Below are 13,248 nucleotides of genomic sequence, written 5' to 3' on the forward strand. Positions count from 1 at the left end.
TATATAAGTTTTACCTGCTCGGCAGAGGCCATGCATGTTGGAAGTAAGGGGATGACGGGAAACATGTATTCCAGAGGGTAGATCATGGCAACAAAGGCCATGACGCTCATAGACAAAGCATTGTAGTCTCTGGACTGAAGAATGACCTGAGGAAGGAAAGAGAAACACTTATTTAAACAGACACACTGATACCTTGTTGTCTCAGTCTCTGGTGATACATCCATATTTCCTCTTCTGATCTGTAAGCTAAAAAAGGTGTGAACACCTCAATTTTGCCTTGGCTTCATAACGGCAAACATTGAAAACTGAGCTTTTATGAAAAATTCATTTGGCAGCACAAAGTGCTTGAAAGAGAAGTCGCTCTAAAAGCTTCCAGGCTGCACTTTAGTTCGGCCAGACTGAATTTAATGATGCATTGAATTCACCTTCAAAAGAAGCCTAAATGGATGAATACAAGATGGCAGCGTTTCATACAGGTAGAGAACGTATTCGCGGTGGTCGACCCCATTCAGGAAGACTTTTCAATCAATCTGAATGTTATGCTCAATTTCCACAAGGACGCCTGGGACAATATAAAAATATATATATATTTTGGGTGAGGGAGCATCCATTTAGGTCAGGTGGCCCAGATATATTCTGTATTTGAGAAACACGGAGAAAGAAAAGAGCAGAGAAATCCTCCAGGGTTTAACCAGCGGTGACTGAAGCTTAGGTTTAGATTTGGAATAGTTACAAATGAGGCTGCGTATCAATGTCACCGTAAAACCAACAGCAACAACAGAGCACCAGCCAAACAGGGACTTCTGTTACATCCCTGCTAACGCTTCTGGTATTAAAGATAGGAGAGACGAGGAACAAGAGTCTTTCCTCTCTGTCGTGCAGTGTCTTTTTACCCATCATGCCTTGTCCGCCCTGCAGTGAAATGTCTGATGACGGTCACTCAGGATATTTCTCAGGAGGTCTCAGGAGGTGGACATGAAGCAGAAGAAGCCCCTGACCAATCACAACACGCTAAATATAGCTTTGCTTGTCCTTTCTCCGTGGAACAATCAGGTCAGTCTTAAATAAAATCCCACTGGTGTTTTGGTAGCAGCAGAAGGCAACCACACATCCACACATCTCCTCCTGGCAATAATAAATATAGATGAAGACAAAGAGACGGACCCAACTGATTAGAGACCGTCTGCACCCTGGACTCACTGCTGTGCCTAGCACAAGGTATCGTTAGAGATCTCACTTTGTAACCTCTAAAGTACCGATAGCAGAACCGGACCTTATCAATGCTCCTTATTTAGAATCGGTTCCTGCTTAGATCCAGTGTTTCGGGGTGGATCCCTCGCTGTGCCGGTCCTTACCTTGTGCTCTAGCATGATACAGCTGAGGACCTGAAGACAGGAGTCCACGCCCAGCAGCTCTAATGGCAGGTGCAAGGGGAAGTCGACCATGGAGAAGCGAGAGTTGTCCGGCAGGGCGAAGGTGAGCGCCCGTTTGAGTTCATGGGGCAGGACTTCCACATCGACGCGCCTCTGACCGGCCACTGGTACCGGTGAGCGAAGCAACCGGTACACCCAGGATTCAATCTCCCGCAGGTCCGCCAGCAGCTGGCTGCCTTTCTCCTCCACCGACAGCGCCCCGGTGAACACCCGCCACATGGTGTCCCTGAGAAGGACGTAGACAGAGTGTCAAAATGGATGTTACAGGAACTTTTGAAAATGCAAATCTCACTGGTCTGATTGCATAAAAACTATACTTTTTTTTTTTTTTTTTTTAAATACTATGACAGTTTTCCTAAAATGATTGATCATCGCAATATATTGAATCAAAGCCCCTGTATGATACGTATCATATTGCCAAATTATGGCCAATACACAGCCCTAATATACAGTGACTCCATTTCCATCATCAAAAAAATGTCAACAACATGCAACATCTGTTACGCTTAATAAAGAACATGTATTGATGTCAGTAAACAGTGATTTTTAGGATTAAAAACAGATTAAACTAAATCATTTGCTCATTTCACAGCAGCAAACAGCTTCGGCGAGGCCTCCGCAAACACCGACCAAATCACTAATATAACCAGCAAATGAGATCGAAAACACAAGAGAGGCTCTTAAGCAATCACCGAAATATTGATGTGCAAACCCTCCATTCTACACACACGGTGTCATTAAACCCTCTCTAGGGTGCATGCTCAGTGTGTGTGTGTGGTAAGGAGGGAGATAAATCATTAGTCCTTTGGAGCCCTCCCACCAACTGCAGCTGCTACCCAAAGGCAGCCAGAGACCTCAATCTGTCAGAGCCGCCATAGCATAGAGCGCGCTCGCAGCCATTATGCAACGGCTCTCCTGCCTCTCTGTCATCGCCACGATACTTTTCAACCAACCATGTCGGGGGGGGGGGGGGGGGAAGGTTCTCAGTTCTGTTCTGCCTATGGTTTTAACAGCCTTTTTTTCGAGAAATCTATATTGATGATATCGGCTGCAGCATGATGCAGATATGAAATTATCTGTGCATTAGACTCATCACTAGAATCCCTTGCTGTGCTGGTTAAACAGCTATAAATAAATAGAAAACACTTTGGATGACCAAAGCCAGTGTGAAGTGACAGCCTAATCAACACTTTGCCGCTCCTAAACTGCAATCTGTTGTGTCACCCATGATAACTAAGAGCGCACTGCAAGTACGACATCACAACACAATGCCACGACAAAATACAGTGCACAGCTGTGGGTACTTTCTGCAGCATTAAGCAAATAAGAATCAATCAACACGGCTGGTTAATTAAGAAGAAAGATCACCAAACAAAATGATCCACTCTTTGGTTATCTCGTCTAATGAGCTAAACACCGGGCTGAATGCAGGTTCTTCTTATGAAGTGGGTAAACCATGCACAAATTACATTAAGTCTATTATTCCTAAAAAGTGTCTCCGTACCTCAGTTGAACCTACAGCACTGGATGACATATGATTTGCTGTATGATAAAACCTGTTAAATGCACTGTGTATGTATCACTGTGTGTGTATGTATCATGGAGGTGGAGTGTGATGATAGCATAGTGCGCACTGAGAAAACATGACACACGAGCTGCAGATGGCCCGCAAAACTGCATGGAGCCAAAGACAAAAGCCCTGGTATTAATTGTGCAACACAAACAGACACATAACAGGTGGACAATGAGAGGAGCAGATGGGGGGGGGGGGGGAATTGCAGAAAACATCAGCGGGAACACTGTAGAAGCAACAAATCGTTAACGTTTTAGGTTTGAGACAGTAAAGTGAAGCCAAGACGATTTTAAGCGACATTATCAAGCAAAATAATTTGCCATGTCGCCATGAATGTAATGATGCTATTCAACAGTTTACAGATGATGAAGACAGATTATCAAGCATGAGCCGTATTTACCTATTTCTTTGCGGTTTGAAGCATGCCGTTCAACCCTATTTTGTGTGCATGTACAGATTTATGAAGGGCAAAGACTTACCACCCCCAGCCCTCTAGAGGTTCAGTTAAATCAAGTCAAATTCAAGGACTTAAAAAACTGATGGTGTGAGAGAAAATGCCATGGTTTCATTAAAAGCAAAAGGTTCTATGGTAATATGAATGAACTCGTGGAAATCTGCCTGATAATGAGCCGACATCTGGCCTGAAGCAATGTCAAAAGCAATAAGCGTTCTTCATCTGGCGAGCATGAATGTGGTCAGGATTTTCACATCAACCAACCAGATTTAGCTAGTTCTAGTGGACAGTTTTGTTTTGATTGTGCCACTGTTACACCAAAAATATTTAGAAGCAGGGTATGTTTTAATGTGCACCAGGGTGGAATGGTACACAGAAAGAAAAATACGACAAAGCGACAAAGACGCGTAAAGATGCCATCTTAAGCCTCACCTCTGGGTGGTGCGAGGGAGCCCGGCTCGCAGAGTTAGCCTGTGACTGCAGCAGTCCACCAGCCTCTTCAGAATGTACAAGCATTCCCTAAAGGTGGAGAAGAAGGGGTAGTGGCTGAGTATGCACAGGGAGGTCAGCGTGCTGTTGCGGTTCCTGGCGGCCATCTTGGCAGCGCTTCGCCTGTGCTGCGGCGACTTGCCGGTGTTTGGCTCGGCACCCGGTTGTCCGCTCTCTTCCCCGGAGGCGGGCGGCGGTGCCGACCCGGCATTGTTAGGCGCCGACAGCCCGGAGGCGGGGCCTCCTCCGCCGCTGCTGCTGCCGTCGGACCCATCGCTGGCGGTCTCGGTGGCCTGCGCCGCCGTCTCAGCGTGGCCGCTCTTGTCGCCGCGAGCGCGGTGGTGCCCTCGCTGAAAGGAACGGTAGAAGTTGACGCAGATTCCGTAGCGGGTGATTCCCGAGTCCTTGTCCGTCAGCGTGAAAACAAACGAGGAGTCGTCGCGGAGGCTGACCCGTCGCTGGCGGATGCTCAGGCAGCCTTCTGGTTGGCAGAAAAACACCACGTCGGGTGGGAGCGGGAAGTCGTGGTGGTCCTCCAGCGGGTAGCGGCGGAGGAGCTGAGGAGTCTGAGCCACACTGTCACTGCTTGGTTGCCTGGAGGGGAGATGGAGAAACATTTGTTTTGTCAAGTGTGTTTTACAACACGGTAAAACTACTGTTTTTGTCATTGGAGTCTTCTGTATTTAGCAGTTTTTTCTGGTTAAACTAAAAAGGATTTTACTCGTTAACAAAAAGCTCTTTCTCTAAACGGATTCTTTATTTCATATCCTGTTAGAATACTGTTCATGTTCTGCGTTTGAGAGTGTGGGACTTAGCAAAGGGTCAATTTTGTTTCCTGTGCATTTTAACAACTCATATCTGATGTATCTGCACGTACATTACCCCTCACGTATAACAACCGTATTGAATTTAACTTGAAATGGTCGTGAATTTGATCAGTCGATAGCACAACGCAATCCCACAAAAACCCTCAAATTTCCCATAAGCATAACACTTAAAAACCCTAAATGATCCAGTACAGTTTCACTGTGTTCCTGTGAACCATCATTTTCCCCTTTGTGGCTGCTGTGCTACTATCCTTCCCTACGCGTGCTACTGCTGCATCGACTCCAGAGCAAAAACTTCTAGAAGTTAGAACAAACTGGCCTTTTCCAAAACAAACAAAAACAGTGCAAGAGGCATGTTGGTGAAGCGTTTATGAGTCACAGCAGGCTACAGGTAGAAGATGATTCAACTACCAGAAAGTTTGATTGCTCATCATATGCTAGGACACCACAGAGCGTCCAAGACTTGACGACAGATATTTCATCACTAAACGCTGTTTCTCAAAGCAACATTTACAGCCTCCCTCATGACTAAGTTGACTCGGATATTCCTTTAAACCAAAACTGCTTGTAGAAGTGGGATGAGGTTAAATTACCTCGCTCCGACCACCACCAAGTAGTCCAGAAGGCGAGGGCACATTTTCTTTTTCTCCATCTTGGACTGACCACGTCCCGTACGTCACGGCATCCAAGATTTATGTTTTCCTCTCGAGTCACTGGTGCTTTTCCATCACAGCTGGGAGAGTTCAGGTGTACAGTTAAAACGCAGCTCCTTGAATATCATCGTGACGGTTCAAAAGAAGACAAACCTGTAACATAAGAAGAAGATGTGGGGAACAAATTAACTCCAGTAAAGATGGTCAGATACAATTTTAGCCTTCAGAGGCATTTCTGACACTGGCATCGATGTTGGAACAAGTCTACTTTCACGTTTCAATGAACACAATTAAACAAACACCGGAATGTAAACCAAGGAGAAACAACGTGGAACGTTATGTGAAGAAATCTGGTCCCCAGCACCGCAGAACACAGCTGCACAATTAGGCCAACTGTGGCATCATAGGTTTATAGTCCGACTTTCTTTTTGAATGTCGAGGACTATAAAATAAGTCGTGTGCCTTAATATTCTACTCATGTTTGCAGTAGTTCCCACTTTCCCTGAACCAATACTACTAATCTTACGCCACAAATGACAGTTGATGGTTTGAATAAAAAGCCCTGGAACATAACGGACGGTTATAATACTGCGAGATGTTTTCTTGCCTACTAACAGCATCGCACCTCTGCTGTAAATGTCACATCTACATTTCACTTTAGACGAAACGAAAGACGTTAGCAATGACGCCATGTAGACGTTGTCATTCACACGGCAGATGATGAGACGAGGCTGGCGGAGGCACAGAAGCCTCCAGCGGCACGTCCAGTGAACCAACAATAATAAAAAGGTATTAAAGCGGCCCTAAAAACAGAGCGGAGTAAAAGATGCATGGTGCTTTCCTCTGAAACTTTGATAGTGTTGCCAGTGTTTCAGCGTTGGTTGTTCTGTCAGAGGATGAGGACTGTTCAGTCGAGGCTCAGTGATATGTAAGCAGCTGAGGGGCCGCGGTGGAATAATCCTCCTTCATAGCTTCAACTATGGCTCTTAAATCCCTGTCAGGTAACTCAACCAGCCCCCTCTACAGATGGATAATCACCTCACAGTCACAAAACTGTAATCTTCACATTATTAGAACAGCAGGACGGAGAATGTATAACATTAAAAATGTAACATTTAAGTCCCAGTGAAGCAGAAGTTATAGCATCTCTAGCTTCTCGGCTACAGAAGGGAAAAAAACCAGATACAGCGTAGTACCACAATAGTTTGCGTGTCAATATTGTATCGATACGCGGACGCCAAGTATCGATCTTTATTATGCAACTACTGATATTGCAAATACGAATTCAACCTTTTTCAGTCCACTAGATGAGTTGTTTCACGGGTAAAGTGAGCCGGATTCGAACATGTAGACTGTAATACAAACAGTTCAGTGTGTCAGGTGCACGAGGAAACATTTACAAATAGGTTCTTATGCCAATGAGTATGTCTGCTGGACTGACAAAGCTATTGTGCTGTAAGAATAAATGATTGAAGTGACATAAACTAAGTGCAAACTTGGATCAAATGACAATAATACCATATCGTGGGGCCTCTGGAGACTCCCACTCTTAATCTGTACTTTGACATATTTACAAGGGAAACAGAATATTTGAGCGGTGTACAGCTACAAGAGATTTAAATCAGATCCTTTGCATTTGATTGGACCAATAAATAGTGGGCGGGCATAGGTGCAATTTATGCTTGCCGCATCCGCGAGGGTTGTGGGTGTCCACACGGCCAAATTGACGTCACACCATCACACACGGCCCTTAGCGGGGTTTTTTTGCGGGGCAGCTTTTCGCCCGTCTGTGCACATCCAACATTTATTAACTACATGGATGAACCTTGAGGAACTTTGAGAATGTGGGTTTGCCACGAGGAGAAACCCGCACAGAGTATATAAGATCACAATGTTTCCTCGTTGTGAGCTCTGTCCTCTTGAACAGTAATGTAGCCCGAACCGGAGCTACAGAGGACTGTGGCTCCACCACTGATGGATGGACCATGATGATATTACTGGTTGAAAGTAGTCAGTGCTAGCTTCCGTATGCGAGTTCATATTTCACTTCAGTGGAAGAAAAGATGATTGGATTTGATATAAGAAATACAGAGGAATAGATTTTCTTGTATTTTTTCTGCATATATTGTTAGATATGTGAACAACATGACCGAGAATGTAATCTAAAAAGGGTTAAAAAGGAGTTTTTCACGTCATCTCAACTTCCCTGACAACATTACACAATCAAAAACAATATTCCTGTTGCTTTGCTGACAGCACATGATCACAAGTGAGCTGTTCTTTAGTCAAACAGAGTTACAACAACACCGGTGATGGTCTCATAGAGCGCTGGTCTGGATGAGCTCTACATGTGAGGACAATGCTCTCCGTTTAAAACAAGGGAGGGATTATATTCAGCTTCAGACTTTTTTCTATTTACAGACACACTGTTTTCACATTGCCACAGATATGTCATGTGATGTTGTTAGCTGCAATAATGCGACATGTTACCGATATGCATAAGGAACTTGCCACACCCCCAAACGAGGGAGAACTGCTTCATCGACATCTACGTCTGTTAGTTAACTACCATCCACAGCGATATAAACAGCATAAAAAAGCACAACAATGTCATTTTCATTACAAAGAACCACCGAGTCTTATTGAGACTCCAGTCAGTCTGTGTCTCCCACAACAGATTTCTCCCAGCATGATTATTAAAACGTTATAAAATGGCAGCTCTACAAAGAAAGCCCGTGCTTTGTCATTCTGAGGGACGAGCACCGAAGCTGCCAACTCTTCATGCTTTGAAATGCATGTACATTATTATATTGTACTTGGTATTAAAACATATCTGACAGCAGGGATAAGCCCACAGTAGCAACTGTAACACACGTGTGATGAGTGACAGGATCTACTTTATGTCGTGTCACGCCACGCCCAACAGCCTTTTATCTGAGGCCAAACAAACGCCACATTCAGAAACTCCACCCTGAAACGCAAACACGGTCCCCAGAGCAGCGTCTCACTGTCACATAAAGGTTGTTATCCCTGCACTGATAAGCTAATGGATGCATAATTTAACCGACTGGAGCGTGTTTTCTACTACAAAAGAAAAGGTGAAGACGTCGGTCAAACTAAAGTCTGCACTTCAAGCATAACTTACATTTACTGATCTGTGAATTCATTCAAATCAAAAACACCATGACTAGAAGATTTCAGCCGTTATAGAAGCTGTTGCATCAGCACCTCGTTTGGTTGGATTCTGTTCTTTGTGCCTCTTTCAGGCTGAGGCTGCGCTGGAGATTATAAATTAAAGTTTTGACATTTTGTGTGCTCAACAAAAGCATGGAGACCCACTCGCACCGGAGCATGAGGTCTTTGTAGTATTACATGAACATAAATAGGCCTTTTGAGATTATATATATATATATAAAAATGTTTACGCAGAGCCTTGACATCAAAGGTTATAATGTGAGTAAATGTAAGTAAAATACAGACTTGACTAAGCCTATTGTGTGCAAATGAGCAACATGAAACAGAGGGACATAATACAGAAGTGAACTACACTCTTAATGGATGATGGTAAAATGGTCAAAATGTTACTTAATTACAGAATAGACCCCAAAAAACACAGCAGCTTTAGCATCATGAATGAGTAACGCAGCAGTATTTGATGTGTGCGGGGCCATAAGAAGACTCATAAGCTGAACTACGTCTGGCTGAGTCAGCTTAATGTCAGCTCTCGTCACATTTAGAATAAATATTCAAATACACTGCCAGCCCGACACCATGATACTAGCATTTGCATGTAAACGAATGAGAAGACCAAAGTAAACCGTCACTTCCATGAATAAGTAGATCCGATCAGAGAGAGAACATACGTGGTGTTGAAACACTTGTTCTTCACACTATTCTATCTTTATCTTCTTGAGCACGGATGAACCGATACGACTTGTTCAGTCCCGATACAGAAACCTGGGCTTTAGGTGTCGGCCGATATAGAGCACCGATCAGATGTTTAATTAATACGCTGTGTGCTTTATTCTCACTGCGTGGAAGAGACTGGGATACATTTAAATGTAAGGAAACACCAGGCTTCACTTAAACATTTGTTTCCTATAATATAACAAATAAATATACCGCGGTTTGCTCCCCGCATGAAACTAAAAGTCAACGCTGATGTTTCTGTCACATTACTTGTGTACTTCAGTACACTTACGTGGGTATTTTAACCTAAACAACGATCTTTTCCTGAACCTAAGTAGTTTTTTAGCCTAAATACAAGTTCCCTCTGAAAACAGAAGTTTATTCAGGAAAGACTGGTTGCATGAAACGAGCGGAAATTGACGCTTGTTGCACGAAAAACGAGGAGTAACTTTTAGTAAGATATTCTACAGACCGTTGTACGAGGATACCTTGAATGTATACAGACATAGAACTGAATAGCTCAGCTCCGTTGTCACCGATAACCGATCCAGCTATTTGAGTCAGTATCGGCCCGATACTGGAGTAACAACCTGAACCCTCGTCACGGCAAAAGGGGAGATAACTCCGTCAACACGATGTACTCCAGCAGCGAGGGCAGAATCCAGATCTAACCCTCTTTATCTCGCACAAACCATCAGGACAATGAATCAACGTGCGGGTCTGGCAACGCAAACGCTTCCGGGAGCAAAGCCAAAATGGCTATTTTATGAAGCAGCAGAGCAGGAGGCAGACTCGTCCAGAACCACAGCAGTATTTTTAGATGAGGGCGGGTGGACTACACGCCACTTCACCGATTGTATGTAATGGATGAGCTTGGTATTCTCACTCTCTCTCTAATAAAAACAATACATAAGGGATAAAAGAATCAGCACAGCACGGCGTAATATTCAAATGAAAGATAACGATGGAGGTGAACACAACAGATAAGTGAGGTCCGCTTATGTAAGCAGAGAGATGGATATGATTCACTGACGTTCACAGCCATCAGCGGTACGTAGCGATGGAGAGGACACACAGACGAGGGAGAGATGAAGTGCGGATTAAGAAAGCATCGATCCTCGCGTTCTCACTTTTAGATTACAATGCTTTCCTTATTGATCCAGTCGTAGAACGTTCCACAGCTGATTGAGCAGATATAAGAACTATTTGGTCCCCTGTCAATAAAACTGGTTAGCACATAATGAGTCTGGATCTCTCCAGGCCTGCTCTCCTCTCTCATACATATCAATCTGTCATAAAAAATGCCTGAAAGACTTTCTTAGACCTCGTCTGGCTTGTGAACCCCGTGTTTGGCACTTGTGCCGTTCTGTTTTTCCAGAGGTTACCAGGAGTATATCTTAATATTGGAGTCATGTGCTATCGTGCAAGTGTGTCACATGAAAGTGAGAATGGCAAACTTTTACTTTGAGTTACATGGAGGTGTGCATTACATAACAGTAATGACATGCCTACCTTGTTTTTATTAGTAATACAGCGATACTTTTGTCTTCCCACGACTTTAAAAATCCCACAGCTAACAAACCATCGCACGATAGATGATGTATTCCTCCCATTTGTCATTGTTTTATTGTCTATGACCTTCGCTGTTGTTTTTAATTCCACCTTACTGTTAACCAGTTATATTTAAGACACCGACTGTTATCCCCTTTGATCTGTTTAAAACCTGTTTACACGTATAGTATTGTGTACATTTGTTTTTAGCACATTACTTAGCTTTATTTGCACTCTATATTACGTTTCCTCTCATCTTATTGAGCCGTTTTTACATGCATTACCATCCAAGTGAAATCTAACTTCCGGATCAATGAAGTTGACATTATTTCTGTCTTAAATCAGAAATATAAAGCTAGTATCCAACATCTACGGCAGCTTAAACTCCGTCTATCTGAGTATTTGGTACTAAAATAGACCTCTCTCATATTTTTGACCTGAATGCATGTTAAAATTCAGAATGCATATGACATCGCTTGATTGTGGTGATATTGTGTAAGCATGCTTCTCCCAAAACCGAAAGGTCACTCACCAATGCACCGTATAGAAAAAGGTGCCATGGTCCTCTTTAACACACATCAATGAATAGCAATATATATATTTATACATGTTGTCACTGCAAAATCTGTGAATCTGTGCTTCAAATGTACTTTTTTTTTGTACTATTTTATAAATATATTTTACACAGGTCCCCATCTCATTTAGACTAACAGTTACCTGTGTTAATAAAGAATTACATTAATACATATATATTTAGCACCAGGATGATATATAGGTGCATTCATTCAATAGCGTAGTTCCTCCCTATTCGTTTCACTGACATCATTAACAACCTCTGGATTTACTCCAACGTCGTGGTCATTCAATGCATTTCCGATTTAAATCAACTGGCCTCATCTCATCAGTCGTGTTTCGTGTCCGACGCTGGTTTCGTCATCGTGTATAAAATGACACAACTGCAGAGAGCGATGCTGTAACGCTTGTTATCATGTATTTTATGTGTGTGTGTGTGTGTGTATCTGACGAGCTGTCAGGCCTTCAGCTCGTCCTACATGTTCACCCCTAAAGATGCATCCTCTCGCCTCCACTCTGCTAGCTAGCTTAACGGGTTTTCTACGTCACGGGTGGATTAGCTAAACTAGCTCAAGCTACTGTTAGCAGCTAACGCTAACTGACGTTAGCTGCTAACAGTAGCTTGAGCGACTTATCTCGTACAATAAAAGCCTGTCAAAAGTAAAAATAAACAACAACGGTGGTGACATCATAAAGCAGTAGCCGCAAATGTATTGAATTGTGTTAACGTTAAATAGCAGAGACGTTGAGTGATGGCATCCTTACCTCCTGATAGCATTAGCCGGTTAGCTGCTAACGTTTCGCTGCAAAAATAAAAGACCAGCAGCGGATGATGATGACCTGGGTGGGATGGGAACCCCTCCGCGGTCACAGAGGGGGGCGAAGAGGGGCGAGAAGAGGGGGATTCAGCCTTCTTGCTTTTCTTTAGATCATCGGTGTAACGTTGGAAATGTCGGCTGCAAAAGAGGTGGCGACTTCCTCTAACGGGCTGGCTGCGTAAATAAGTGATGCGAAGTGTGTGTGTGTGTGTGTGTGTGTGTGTGTGTGTGTCAGTCACAGACCTGCCTCCTTCACAACATCCTCCTCCTCATCATCGTCGGTCTGCAGGGAGTTCCGCATATTGAGACCTAACGAAACCCACTTAATGCTCTCTCTCTCTCTCCACAGGGAGTGACCGCGGTGGTTGTAGCTTCAGTCGATAATCAGTCTGGACAGTTTTACTGCATTTTAAGGTGTTTTTATCGCCTAACAGGGTCGGATAAAACCCCACAAACTTAAATTATTAACTTCAATTCATAACAATTAATATCACTTTAAAACTTTAGATTTTTTTTAATACTGCCATCAAGCATAGTCATATCCCCTCACTGTTTATTTATTTTGCCACTATATGTTTCAATTCAATTGATTTTGTATCGCCAAAATTACAAATTTGCCTCAAAGGGTTTTACGATCTGTGCTCATCCAACATCCTGTCCCAGGACCCTCACATCAGAACAGGAACCCCCCCCCCCCCCCCAAAAAAAATAAGAGTAACAATAAAATACTCATAACTTCTGGTTAGATGCAAAACTGCATTTTGTAGCTGTCTCAGTATTTGTACTGTGCAACATCAATACAGTTGAATCTATAATCTAAAAGATACTGGTATTATTTTGGTAAAGGGACCATAAAATGTTTTTTCCTGATCCTAAAATCCCCCTAAATCTCAAACTCTCCAAATTCTTTCTATTGCACCACACAACCCTAAATGGGAACTCTGGTAAAGTTTTGGTGTGGAAGAAAA

The 13,248-nt window shown here is 43.3% G+C and overlaps 1 protein-coding gene across 1 annotated transcript in view; it reads right to left on the bottom strand.

The window, feature by feature from the left end:
- madd (MAP-kinase activating death domain) overlaps nt 1–12,493 on the bottom strand; it is a 45,561-nt gene extending 33,068 nt beyond the window's left edge. Inside the window, exons 1-5 of the mRNA XM_031848774.1 lie at nt 12,228–12,493; nt 5,370–5,582; nt 3,893–4,543; nt 1,356–1,659; nt 12–146 (exon numbers count right to left, since the gene is read on the bottom strand). Of these exons, the coding sequence (XP_031704634.1) occupies nt 12–146; nt 1,356–1,659; nt 3,893–4,543; nt 5,370–5,428 (1,149 nt within the window). The 5' untranslated portion in view covers nt 5,429–5,582; nt 12,228–12,493. The remainder of the gene's footprint in view (nt 1–11; nt 147–1,355; nt 1,660–3,892; nt 4,544–5,369; nt 5,583–12,227) is intronic.
- Between the last annotated feature and the right edge of the window lie 755 nt (nt 12,494–13,248).

The sequence above is a fragment of the Anarrhichthys ocellatus genome, unplaced genomic scaffold (assembly GCF_004355925.1).
Source record: "Anarrhichthys ocellatus isolate YVR2014 unplaced genomic scaffold, GSC_Weel_1.0 scaffold8, whole genome shotgun sequence".
Classification (NCBI taxonomy): Eukaryota; Metazoa; Chordata; class Actinopteri; order Perciformes; family Anarhichadidae; genus Anarrhichthys; species Anarrhichthys ocellatus.